Below are 14,182 nucleotides of genomic sequence, written 5' to 3'. Positions count from 1 at the left end.
TGATTTGAGATGATGGTTGAAACACAACCCTATAATTAAGACGTTGAACTGGACCGGAAGCGAGGACAGAAGGGGCGCTAAACGAGAGCAGCCACAGGATAATCAGACTCCATGATGAACCTTTGAGAAACGAAAGAGAACATGGGACCATTAGATGAGATGACCTGGTTGAGCATGATGTTCTGGCCAGCAACATCTGAACAACCTAGCACTATTGAGACACAGAAACGACGTAACTGTAAGAAGGGGTGGTCATTCATCATCTAAGGCAACAGTTAGAAACTTCTCAAAGATAGGTGGGAGCTGATGAAACCTTGGTGTATTATTTAAAGTATTTTCGCCCATTTTTGCGCCTTTTTCCGGACATGGTTCTAGATCTATGGAAGTGTTGGATTAGGTCCTGACTGAGATTGCAGGATGGTTCCCATGTGGTTTCGGAGTAACCTAACCATTTAATGTGATAGTGTTTGGTGCCATTGACAACTTTGCATTCGAGAATCTTGTCAACAGGATATGTTTGGTCATCTTGAGATGTGGTGTCTGGCTGCTGTGAGAAGCCGGTACCTGACTGAGATGTAGATGGTGTACTGCCTTGATCAGATATATATGGCTGTGACTGGACCATCTGTATGTCAGGATGTGCCTCAACATCATTGCTTGGAACTGGAGTTTGACATCTCGGGTTTTGGACATGATCTGGGAGTCTATTGTTGGGATGTGTGCGGGCAATGTGAGGTTTCAATCTGTTTGCATGGATGAAGGCTTTGTGTGGTTTGTTCGTTACTGTGTTTTGAATTTTGTATGTGTGATTTGGACCTAATTCTAGGATAGTGTAGGGACCTAACCATTTCACGGCAAGTTTTGGGAACTGGCCTGGGAGAACATGTGAATTCTGCAATAATACAAGATCACCTACAGCATATGATGGTTCTTTTGCTTTGAGGTCCGTGCGTTCTTTGTTGACATCCTGAGAAATTTCCATGTTATCTTTGGCAATTGCTTTTGCTATCTTTAGATTCTCAAGAAGAGATTTAAGATGACTTTCTGCAGTTTTGCCAAGAGTTGGTTTGGGAAGAAGGGCAGTGTCAGTGGGGAGATGCATCTCTCTGCCAAAGATGAGGTAAAATGGTGTGTACCCTGTAGAGGCACATGGTGTGCTTCGCATTGCCATCATTACACATAGAATGAGGTCTGCCCAGTTGGACTGATCTTGAGGACAATAAGCTCTAAGGGCTTGTTCAATAGTCCTGTTGCGTCTCTCACACATGCCATTTGTCTCGGGGTGATATGAGGAGGTCAGATGATGCTTAATTTCAAGTAGTTCACAAAGAGCAATGACAAGCTTTGAGGTGAACTGACGACCTCTGTCGGAAAGAAGGGTTTTTTGGGGCACCAAAGCGAGTAATGACCTGATTAAAGAGAACATTAGCAACCTCAGTGGCATCCTGAGTTTTTATTGCAAAGCCTTCAGTCCAACGAGTAAAGGAATCAACTACAAGTAGAACATATTTGAATCCATCTTTAGTTTCAGGCAGTGGACCTAAGATGTCTATGTGGAGACGAGAGAATGTATCTCCAATTGGCATTGGAACCATAGGAGCATGTCTACTATGGGACTGGGACTTAATCTTCTGACACACTTCACAGGACTTAATGTAGTTTTCAATGTCTTGGTACATGCCAGGCAAGTGATATTTGGAAATGAGAGCCTGAAAAGTGGAATCTCTACCAAGATGACAGCCACCTACTTTGGAATCATGATAAGCATAAAGCAGGTCCTTACGTTTGCTAAGGGGGTGAGTGATTTGTGGAGGTCTGTGGGTCTTTGAACCCCTAAATTTGGGCTGATACAAATGATAGATGATGTTGTCTTTAATGACATATTCCTGTGAACGACCAACAAGACCTTTGACTTGGGCATCAGTGTAACTGGGAGGGATTTCACCATTTGAAAGGTAATCAATGATTGGTCGTAGGTCTGGAGAATTGTATTGCTGTTCATCAAAGTGCTCATCATCAATGTCATAGCCTGCAAACATTACAGTGGGACCAGATGCCACAGTTTCGTTAGCATAGTAGAATCAAAAGCTAATGGAACTGGAGGGTCTGAGGACAGGTCTGAATCAGATGAGGGGTCAGATGGTAGAGGGGATAATGTGGATGTGACTTGGGAGGTCAGAGGCCTTTTGCTATACACATCCTGATAAGTCTCTCTGGAGGTTGACATGGAGGAGGAGTTTGGGGTGGGTATAGTTTTGTGTATAGGAGGGGCAGGACATGCAACTACTTGTGCATATGTCTGTCGAGATGGTAAGGGTGGTGAAGGTATGTCATCTGTAACTGGTGCAGTTTTAGGTTCAGGGTATTTAGTTCGAGATAATGCATCTGCATTTGTATTGGCTTTCCCAGGTTTGTGCACAATTTCGAAATCATAATCTTGGAGCATAATAGACCATCGTCCAAGACGACCAGTTTCATGTTTAACACTTTTTAGCCATGTGAGAGCTTTGTGGTCTGTGTAAACTTGAAATTTGTTCCCAGCCAAATACACTCTAAATACCTTGATCCCTTCTACAACTGCCAAACATTCTAGTTGTGTAACACCCCAATTTCTTTCTGTGGAATGAAGTGACCTGCCGCCATAACAGATGACATACTCTTTACCATCTGAGCCTTTCTGACCTAGAATATAGCCTAGTGATGTTTGTGAAGCATCTGTTGTGAGAATAAAAGGTTTTGTAGGGTCTGGATATGCAAGGACTAGAGCAGATGTTAAAGCTTGTTTTAGTGTAGTAAAGGCTTTTTGACAATTGTCAGTCCAAGAAAACTTTACATCTTTCTTTAGAGTTTCATAGAGAGGTGATGCTATGCCTGAGAAATTTGGAACAAATTTCCTGTAATAGCTGCAAAGACCGAGAAAGTGGCGAACTCTTTGGTTGGGGAATTTGCATGACTGCTTCTATTTTAGATTTGTCCACTTCAATGCCATTTTTGTTGAAGATGTGCCCTAGATACTGAACTTGTTTTGCTGCAAACTTGCATTTGCTGGGTTTGAGGGTCAAGCCTGCTTGTTTGATCTTTTTCGAAAACGCATTTCAAATGTGTTAAATGTTCAGAAAATGATTTAGAAAAGACGATAATATCGTCAACATATATTAGGATATATTTCCAATCATCTCTTTTAGGGCTTCAGAAATTGTGTTTTCGAATGCCATTGGAGCGTTTTTCAAGCCAAAAGGAGACAATTCCATTCAAAAACACCATCGGGCGTAATGAACGCTGATTTATGTTTTGTAGCTGCATGCAGTGGAATCTGCCAAAACCCACTAGCACAATCAAGGACACTAAAGACTTTAGCATGACTTTCACCAACTGCATCAATAACATCTTCAAACCGAATTAGGGGAAAAAATATAGGTTTTGTGACAGCATTAAGACCCCTGTAATCTACAGCAAAACGATAGGTGTTGTCTTTCTTTTTTACCATTACTACAGGAGAGTGCCATTCAGAAGAACTGGGTCGAATGATTTTGGCATCTAGCATTTCTTTAATTTGGCATGAACATTCTTACCTAACCTCAGCACTTTGTCTGTAAAAGGGAAGCCTAACTGGTCTAGCATCACCTGTCTCTATTTTATGTTTGTGTAGATGTGTCTTACCTAACTCAGACCAGTTTTGAGCAAAGGCAGAATGTTGTGATTTGAGAAAGGTAAGGAGTTGTTGTTTTTGGTAAATGTGAGGTCTGATTCTGAAAGATCAAATTTGAGGTCAGGAGGCAGTGTTTGTGTGCAGGGAGGGGATTGAAAGTTGTCTTCGTGTGACCTGGGAGTATGAGTGGATGACCTAAAGTGTTCCTGAGGTGACCTATCATTTGAGTTGGAAGCCCTGTTTCTGCCCTGAGAGACTGTAGACACATTGACCTGGGGTGACCTAAAGCTGCCCTGAGGTGACCTTGTGTCAGAGTCGGGTTTATCCAGGAGAATAGAGACACTTAAAGGATCAACTTCTGATGCAATGGCAAGTACACGTTGTGTATTCAAATGAATTTTTAAGTCGCTAGGATTTAGCAACCGCATATAAACTGCCTTTTTGGAATTGGTGACCAGACATCTACCACCTTGAATGTTAGTTCTAGAGAGTTCAGGAACTGGTTCTAAAAGGAGAACTGTGCCTAGCCTACAACGGGAAATATGGACAGGAATGTCAACTTGACAATGAGGTGGAATGACAACTGGCTTCTTACATCTAGCATAGCCTGCACTAGTTTCTATCAATGGTACTGAGACAAGACCTTCTTGAATGATAAGAATTTTGTCTGCTAAGGAAACAAGGGCTTTGTTTGGTTCAAGAAAGTCCATGCCTAAGATAAGGGAATGATGAAGTTTTTCAAAAACGTAGCAGGGCTGAGAAAAGGTGAGATGACCAATTGTGAATTCTAAGGTAATGGAGCCTAGCACTTTGTGTGTTTCACCGCCTACGCCAACTATTTTAGACAGATCCGACAAGTGCAGATTTTGATTGGTATAACCTACCCTCTTGAGGAAGCTCATGTTCACACAGGATACACTAGCTCCTGTGTCAACAAGTGCTGTTTTCTTCGCTTGCTTCACCCTGACCAGAACAGTGTTCTTTAGCAAGGGGGCCACAAGTGAGACCAATGGTTTCTTGTGCCTGACCTCAGAGGTCTGAGAATCAGGCGCGAGTCCTCATTGTCTAGGACCTCCATTCTGTGAATGATGTGCCCTCATGCAAACTTTGGAGTGGTGTCCTACTATGTTGCAATATGTACATATAGTATTAAAGTGTGGGCAGGAAAATCGATCTGAACAGTACATACCACATCCCCGGCACCTCTGCTGCGGACTCTGGTAGTAATTGTTCTGTGGTTGCTGTTGGTAGCCATGTTGCTGGTAGGAAGGACGCCTCTGGTAGAAGTTGTTCCGGGACTGCTGTTTGGTAGCCTTGTTGTGGGTAGGATGGTGGCAATAAGGGCTGCTGACTTGAAAAATGGCCTCGTCTTTGTGAAAGTCGTTGTTGAGGGTGATGTTGCCCTGGTAACGACTGGAATCGTTGTTGCTGTTGTTGTTGTTGATGGTGTTGTTGCTGATGCTTGGCTGCTGGCACAGCTGCAACTTCAACGGTTGGGGCTTCCGATTTAGTTATCAGAGTTGCAACTAAATCAGACAGTTGCTCTACCTTGGCCGCCATGTTGACATCTGATGCCTTGGACCCTGTCTGAGACTTCTCAGCCTGCACAGCATGGTGTCGGACTTCTTCCAAGGTAGTGGGTTCTTTGTTGACAACCCACTGTCTGATGCTTTGTCGAAGTCCATTGACAGCCACTGCCACAATGACTGAAGGTGGGAGGTCCTGGTTGCGGGTGGCCTTCTGGACTCTGCAGATGAAACCAGGAATTGTCTCATCTGAAGTCTGTGCCATCTGCAAAAGGCTCACGTCGAAAGCCTTTGGCTTCCCAAGCCTTGATTTGAAGGCTGCTTCCAGCAGTTTGGCGTCCCTCTTTGTTTCTTCAGCCAAGTCCTGGTGCAAGACCTTGGCCGCTGCTTCTTAATAGAATGGAAATAGGCGACATTGTTTGTCAGCATTGTAATTGAACAATGCAACAAAATCTTGAAAATCCTGCCACTAGGACGTTGCCTCTTCTTGCCCAGTGAACGGCCGGAGTTTGACATGTTGAGCTGCCATTTCACTCCAATCAGCTTCAGCAGAGGAAGATGAAATTGATGGTGGTGATGATGAGGAGGAGGAGGAGGATGCTGCTCTTGTCACAGCCACTGATGACCTTTGGCTTGGTGCCAAGCGCTGGTGAGTGTGCCGTTATATAACAATGAGCGGTGCCGCCTCTGCGGGCCGAGCTTACACAAATCACACATGAATGAATACCGTACTTGAAACTTGAAATATGTATGAATTAAAACTGATTATTAGTGAACGTATATTCTATTGTGAATGTTTATGAACCTTATTTGAGATTTCGCCAAACAGAGAAATTGCTTGTGAACTGTAATTTAGAAATGGATATAAACACTGCTATAGGAAAGCCTGTTTCATTATAACTATTCTGCAACATAAAACTACTACGCTATCTGTAGCGTCCAAATTATGCTAAAAGTATAGTATCTGAGATATTCTATACAGCGTCCATTCATCTTACCGAATGGAAATAATATGCATAATTTGGAAAACATAAATGTATTAGGCATTGCTTAATTTGCGTGCATTTATCTAGAGCAAAAAGCTACGTCCAAGTATTGTAGTCTAGTGATATGCCCTCACAAAGTAGTTACCTAATAAGAAATATACTTTGGGCTACAGATAAGAATAATATACTTTGCTGTACTTGCACTAATTTGGTTTTGTATATAAAGAATATATTTGATGCATGAACATCGGACATAAGTTATATTCTTGAACCGTATTTATCAGGCATAAGAACGCAAATAAATATACATAATGTAAATTATATCGAGTAACTGGATCATGTTAATGCATATTGACGCATTTAACGTTGTTGCATTATAAAACAACTCTACTAACGATACAACATACAATAAGGTAAATAACACGACATACATATGAATACTGGTCCTACCGATACACGGACAAATAATTCATACATTATTATAATGCAAACTTTTAACATTGAAACATGATAATTATAAAGCATCCACAACACCTGTGATTAATAATCATTTGCCTAGTAGTTTTAAACCAATAAATAAACATGTGGGATACGAGCGCTGATTGTGAAATAGTAATATTTCTACATGAGACGCACGCATATAAATTACTGTAGTTAATTTGTGTCGGTAATACTTGAATAATATGCAGCTTAGATTCGAACGGCATTTCGAATACATAGAATATAAGTTCATTGTTCAAGCAGGATATTCATACAAAATTAAAGACAATTTTAAGCAAAGTTTAACCTAAATGGCAAAGTAACAAGTAAAAGTGACTTACCTTCAAAGACAAACAGAGAGAGGTTCTCAGGCAAAGCAGGAATGACTAACAGTCGATTTCCCCCTATATTTATACCTGAGACCTCCTTTGTTAATCTGAAGGCAAGTCTACACGTGCATGTCCAGTTTGAAATTTGAGACTTTGGACTAATAAAGACTGGACATGTTATACAATTTTGTATGATGGTTTTGGTCTGTTAATAGCCAAAGCAGACGGTCAGTTTGGAAAGTTGAGTGATAGAAGATTATAAATGCCGATAGAATCACTCAGCTCGTGTTTGGTTTCACGTTTTCAATTTTCTAGTTTGGTCAGTTGCCGCTAAATAGCTGATAACGGTACACTGGTAAGTGCCAAAAGCGCTGACTACTACCAGTTGTTATTCAACATGTAATTAAAGTTTCGCCCAACGACCTGATTGTGGCGGCGTAAATCTTAAGTGCCAGATGTTGTTTTACAATTTTGTATCGCTAGTATGTACCGACAGGTCTTAAATGGTTAACTGACAATTTATGAATTGAAGGCGAATTTCACAAAAAGTTGAATAAAATATAGAAATTTTAGCACTGTTACAGAAGCAACATGTTCGACTGTATCTCAATAATTGACTAAAGTAGACACCAAAGACCTGTGCTGCTGGAGTGTTGCTCAACATTGTTGACTTTTGGAACACTGAAGTCATCTTTCTTGTCATACAGTCTTGTGAAAAGATTTCACTCTGAATCGTTATACTAAATATGATACAGTGTGGTCTCACTGGTCTCCCTTATTTCTAGTTGGTAAATCAGTGGAAGGGAATTTGCTATTTTACCATTATTGAACGATATCAGATCATCGATATCCTGAAGTTTAAGTTTAACTTCTTGACTAAATTCACTTGTTTTCATTTCGCCAATACGAGGAGAACTTCCGGTTCGTATGCATAAAGAAACAGATCAGCATGCGGTGGGGAGATTACTGTCCATGGGGAAGCCTAACTCAGACCTAAATGTTTTATCCCCAAACTTTACATAGATGTTATCAATGAGGAAATTCACATATTTGTTTCTGCTGCAATTCGCTTTCAGTTTTGACAAGAGGTCCCGAACAGAGACGACAGAGATGTAACTATATCCATGGTCACCACGTTTAGTCAAAAAGGTCCATGGTACAAAGAGTGAAATCTTAGGTGTGTCGTGTTTGATAGTGGAGTACAAAGTTGAGGATACTCTATACTTCTGCTGAATCCGGAATCTATCACATGAGTTAGTTCTTGTTATCCTCTTATCTTCCATTAGAAGATACATGATGACTACACGTAACTCAGGCAGTGCTAAAGGTCTCTCCATTCATCATTGACGTCATCATCGTATGACAAAAGCTTTGGAACTCCAGCAAGTTGGGGTGCACTGTGAGCTGGATCTGGTTACTGCACGTGGAGGCTGATGGCAGCCGCCAGGTGGCACTGTAGTTAAACACAATGCTGGGTCGGGGCGTGAACCCGCCGTCTGGCTCTCTACTACATCCGGTCACAAACGTCAGCAGTCTACCTGGAGTCATCCTCCGTGCGAACTCGGTCTGGTTGCGGGTCAAACGTCGGCTCTCCCCAAGGACGTCACACAAGCGGCCCTCTAGAGAAAAAACGTAATGTACTAAAACAGATCGTGGCATGCAACTAAAAACTTTCATGACTAGAATTAAACTATCAATACTATATACGTAAATGTCGTTATGTAATATACATATGTTAACATACACTACCGCTTTACATAACTTACCTCTTTTTTGACGGCACCAAAACGGTAGATCCGCGATTTTACCACTTTAATATTCTGCAAACTTTCGACTTTCACAATTCCGTAAAGTTATCATTTTTCATATTTCCGCAAACATACCGATTATATAATTCCGCCAACTTACCGCTTTTATAATTTCACCAAGTCACCACCTTTATAATTCCGCAAACATAGCACTTCTATCACTCTACACACGTACCGCTCTTATAATTCTGCAAACTTATCCCTTTGGAATTCCGCAAAGTTACCACTTTCATAATTCCGCAAAGCTACCACTTTCATAATTTCGCAAAGCGACGGCGATACGTTTGCAGTTCAGTTATCGCTGAACAGGTATGATTTGGAGCAGTAGATTGTACCTTAAACCCCTCAAAGATTAAAACTGTTCAGACCATACATGGAATTTCGTTGTCGTTATCTACCTACATCGTACATTTTTCTGAAATTCTGACAATGACATTGTGTTGGTATTGTAATATTTTTTTTAGTTTACCGTATGAAATGACAGGTAATATGTCATCATATAGACTCAGCCTTTGGTAAAAGAGATACAAACGAAATGGATTGGGCTAATATTCCCCATACAACAAACCACGAGTGGTGAAATAATCATGAAATCGTCCAAATTGATCAGTTTTGTTAAGGAATTATTTTCTTTCACAATCAGCAAAGTCATACATTCTTTTGAAAGAAGATGTATTCCTGTAATTTGTTATCAACGTAAGTACAAGCCAAATGGAATAGTGTTTTCATTAATGCCGCTGAATGGCGGGAACTGCTTTTTGGGTGAGGGTTACGCTCAAGAGTTAACTTTTCAGATTTCAGTGGATATCATGTCAAATGTTACAATTCGGGACATCGTATACTCAATAGCACCCATAAATTAAACAAAACATATATAGTGTTATTCGACATTGAAAACACAAATGTTGTTCCTTGTTTTTGTATTAATCGTACTTCTGAAGTAAACTGAGTGTGAAGAAGAAATGTGGACGCTCTGGAATGACGTCATCAACCAACAGATGACGTCATACACTTCCGTGACCGCACCGTTAGTAATAATAATCAACTAATTTCAACATTTTTCAGTGAATTATTGATTCAGTTAAAAATATTATAAATGCAATGTAAATCTTACTCGCCGACTGCTACGTAGTCGCGGGGATGTGATACAGAAAAAGACTAGCCTTGGAATAACTCACTAGCCGTGAATAGTACAGATATCCTATAATAACATTCCATCAAAGATATGCAGTCGAGTTTTTATAATTAACATTTTAATGCCTTGGATCATTCGACTAAATTTACATAGGCACCGAAAGAACAAACACGTTACTTACTTGAAGTAAGTGAAATTCGGCGATCTGATTTCATCCCAATATTAAAGCATTCACTAATTTGTCCCAAAACGTAATTCAAACATTGGTTCTTGGATACCCATCCAAGTCAGCTATACCCTTACCTTCAGCTGCCTGCAGGAATCGGTGCAGGTTGTTAAAGATGGCCTGTTCGTCTCCATGGTAACTGGGAACTGGTTTCAACAGATCCATCACCCTTTCTGAAGTGACTTCAACGTCCGATCTATACTCCAGCAAATCTCGCAACGTGTGTCTTCTAATGAGGTCTAATATCTGACAATCAATAAAAAAATACAGTAATAGACTGTTAGTATGTCAGAAGTGAGTGGAAATGCTTCTATTGCTCTTTTAACAATATAGAAGCCATATCACACCAGGGCTCGGGAATAACAAACAATGGTGTATCCGTCGAACCCGGGTGTTCGGAGTAACGGGCGAATGCTTAAACCACTCGACGAACCTAATATCTTCAGGAGATGACAAGAGCAAACAAATACAAAAAGAAGTCTTTGCCATTTTAATGCCCTGTCAGAAATAATTCGACAGAGCCAGGTGGAATGATTGCATCTTTTACTCATCGTTGTATAGATTTACAGTTCAACATATCAATAGGCGCTCCACAGAGTGACTTCCGCCGGAAGTACTTCCGCTTTAAGCGTGTAACATAGTCCTATGACAATGCCATACCTGTATGTTTAAGATCACTCGAGGTGCAGCCAGTAACGGCCTCTTTACTAATATGATATACAGTTATGGCCTGGAGAAGACATGTAGGGTACTCAGCCCGCAGTGACGCAGGCCTTGAATAAGCTGGTCTATCATTGGTTTGCTCTGTAGTATGACAAAGTGGTGGACACACCCATAGAGAAACTCATCCCTATTGGCCATAGTGACATAAGAGGGGATGCCATCTAGGTCGTCTCTCCAGTTACACTCCTGTAGCGCTTCCTCCAGCTCCGTCGCGTCTCGAGCCTCCGACACCTGTAACCAACAGAAGAATACAATACTAGGGACCAACTACTGTATATTCTTGGAGAGTACTAGGATAAATCTTTTTAATAAACTGTTCCAGAAAATATTTGAAAAAAATAATTTTGCCTCGGATGTCGCCTCAGATGTTGGCTGTGTTCGCCTCTTCTTTTCAGAGATAAAAATGTTTGAACTGAAGCAATGGCTGAAAATATATCTGTTACAAAATGCACGGTCCGCTCTCCCCAGTTCCCTTCCGCCTCTTAAGACAAGGGTATTTGGGGCCACTTCTATCCGTGAATTCCGACGGAGTAAGTATTTCTCAGTTACATGTCCTTAACAGTCATCACATGACAACATGTAGTGATTTTACTATCGTCATCATTTAACTGAAATTGGTTTCTACATATGTATAGATATACTACTTGACTGTCAAACAGTTGGGAATATTATAGACAAAGATAGCACTATCAGTAACTTCATACCTTTGTCAAAGATTCTCTCTTACGTCTGTTCGGCACATAATCCACAGATAGCGACTGATCGATATCCAATATTGCATCAACAACGGGAGGGGCAAATATGGCGGGGGATTGTCCGCCTTGAGCAATTATAGTGGCCAGCATGACACCCATGACCCGGAAGTGATTCTTCAGATATGAAAATATGTGGGGTCGAATCAGAAATCCTTGGTTTTCGTCCCCTGTTTGAATGAATATATGTCGAAATAAGTAGGATATAGTCATATATTTATATATTCCTTACAATGCATGTGCGTATTCAAAAATATGTGTCTGCAAGTGAGTATGAATTTACACCGCTTTCAGTAAGATGTCAGCACCATCACGTCGAAGGACAAAAGAAATCGATTTGAGTTTTTAACCCATCGAAACAAAATTGACACCTTACATGTCAGATTATACTAATACTAGAGAAAGTACTAACGGGGGACATGGGAGTGAGGCACCGCCAATTGTGTGGTAGAAACTTATGGTCAGCTAAGACCTGAATGGCTTGGGTCTTTCCTCTCACATCAAGCTGACAAAAGATATAACTGCAAAACTGCAAAAAGCGGCGTTAACCCCAACCCACTCATTACTAACCGGGGGCAAGGGTGGCCCAGTCGTCTAAGGCGCCGCAATTCGCTGTGCAGAGTTGCGTCCCTTGAGCACGCCAGAAACCTATGATTGTGGGTTCGAATCCCGGTTCGCCCCGATTATGTTTCTAGGTTTGTCAGCACCATACCCGTGCTCGTGGGTTTCACGAAAGTGGTAAACGTCTGAGGCCTGTATCACTTCGGGCTTTCCTCCCACATTAAGCTGACACGCCGTGATATAACTGAAATACTGCTCAAAGCGGCGTTAAACCCAACTCACTCACTCACTCACTCACTCATTACTAACCGTGCAGCATCTTGCTGTCGGAGACGATGGACTGCAACAGCAGCCGTAGATACTCTCGCCTTGGTCTCCCTGTGTCGACGCCTTCCTCATGCCTGTCCTCGGAATCAGTGAAAACCACCTACCACAAGAACCCAGTTGTCAATGCTACAGTATAGTTTTACGTTGGTCGTAGCAAATACCAGTAATGAGACAGCAAGAACAACAGAAGGGCTTCACGCATTGTACATATATATGTGGGGAATCGAACCCGGGCCTTTGAGGTGACACGCGCATGCATTAACACCAAGGCAACCCCACCTCGCCCCTAACTATACAATAAATGTGCTATGGTATTTCACATTGCAGTCACACACTTACTATCCGATGCTCCCGGACAATGTTGCGTGGTGAACCAGTAGATGCCGCATTTGTGTCAGATTCATCTCTGTTGATAAAAAAATGTTAATATCGTGTAATCAAGAAAGCAGACATAGAGGATATTGGATTGATCGTGTCAAAATATAAGATTAATGATCAAAGTATTCTATTCTTACTCACTGATCTTCGCGATCTTTCTCTGAAAACCAGTTTTAAGGAGGCAGTGTGAAGAATAGCTTCGGCAAAACGTGTAATTTAACTCAAGAAAGACGCTCTATCCACTAGATCTGGCGGTGGACATGTCTGGCTTGAATCTATGGGAGCACACAAGTTTCATATCACACATGACAACCTAATTCTTTAAGATTTTGTCATATTGCTTTTGTGATTTACAGGTTTCCATGTCTACAAGTTTCCAAATCAAGTTTTCGCGTGTTTGCAATTCAAGTCAATTAAGGTTAGCTCCAATTATCTTATTATTACGGGTGTGGTCCCTTGGGGAACGTTCTGTATCCTACATTCACGTTAATCTGGTCCCTTTGTAGTTCTATGTTTCTGTCGATGGGGAGAAACTGTGTCAGTTTTTGTTGGAGGAAAGCCCAAAGTGATGCAGGTCTCAGACGTTTACCACTTCGGTGATACCCATGAGCACGAAAATGGTGCTGACATACCTAGAAACATAATTAGGGATTCAAACCCACGATCATGGGTTTCTGGCGTGCACAAGGAACGCAACTCTGTATAGCGAATTGCGCCGCCTTAGACGAGTGTAAGATATTTGGATATTTAAAAGTGGAGGCATTACGTGGTTAAACATAAACTTACTGTTGCCTTTGAGACGCGTCCGATATACGACCATACAGCAGGGATTCAAGGTCGTGATGGTTACGTTGCTGATGACTCCGTTGTCTACTGGGGAGTTGTGGTTGTGGTTGTGGTTGTTGTCGACTCTGTGGCTGAGTAGTGGGTGGTTGGTGATGAGTATTCCCGCGGCCCTGGGGCACCGTCTGAATGGACGGGTAGAGAAGAGTGACTGAGGATGGTGTCTGTCGCTCTCTCTGGGGGGAAGAGGGCGTTGGGGGTGGCGTATCCCAGTAATTAGTTGTACCATATCGTGTGTACAGAGGTTGATTGGGCGTGGGATTTGCGTTCCTCTGACGATAGTCAACGTTGGTCCGTGGCTGCGCGGGTGACCTTGAAGCAGACTGCGGTGGATCAGACGTCTGCCTGTGTCTGGTCCCTCTTCCATGACAGATGTTGTGATTTGCGAGGTTTACAAAATCTCGGCCACAATCAGGGCATCTTTGTTTCGTCACAGTACGCATGATGGACGTTGCTCCT

The 14,182-nt window shown here is 41.7% G+C and overlaps 1 protein-coding gene across 1 annotated transcript; it reads right to left on the bottom strand.

Annotated features, from left to right (window-relative positions):
• Positions 1-10,862: 10,862 nt before the first annotated feature.
• Positions 10,863-14,182, bottom strand: LOC124133242 (chromodomain-helicase-DNA-binding protein 7-like). Its single transcript, XM_046497562.2, has 5 exons — positions 13,667-14,182; positions 12,842-12,908; positions 12,485-12,602; positions 11,567-11,784; positions 10,863-11,093 (listed from the first exon to the last, which is right to left on the bottom strand). The coding sequence occupies exons 1-5, from the start codon at positions 14,164-14,166 to the stop codon at positions 10,863-10,865; spliced, it is 1,134 nt and encodes a 377-aa protein (XP_046353518.2). The 5' UTR covers positions 14,167-14,182.

This window comes from Haliotis rufescens, unplaced genomic scaffold (assembly GCF_023055435.1).
Source record: "Haliotis rufescens isolate VD_foot unplaced genomic scaffold, xgHalRufe1.0.p SCAF_2, whole genome shotgun sequence".
NCBI classification, from domain to species: domain Eukaryota; kingdom Metazoa; phylum Mollusca; class Gastropoda; order Lepetellida; family Haliotidae; genus Haliotis; species Haliotis rufescens.
This window is presented reverse-complemented; position numbering and strand designations above follow the sequence as displayed.

Coding starts and splice junctions, on each gene's coding strand:
- LOC124133242 (XM_046497562.2), bottom strand. CDS start 14,166: ATGCGTACTGTGACGAAACAAAGATGCCCTGATTGTGGCCGAGATTTT. Junction 12,909..13,666: donor GACGCGTCTCAAAGGCAACA/GTAAGTTTATGT, acceptor TTTTATCAACAG/AGATGAATCTGACACAAATG. Junction 11,094..11,566: donor AGAGAGAATCTTTGACAAAG/GTATGAAGTTAC, acceptor TGTTGGTTACAG/GTGTCGGAGGCTCGAGACGC.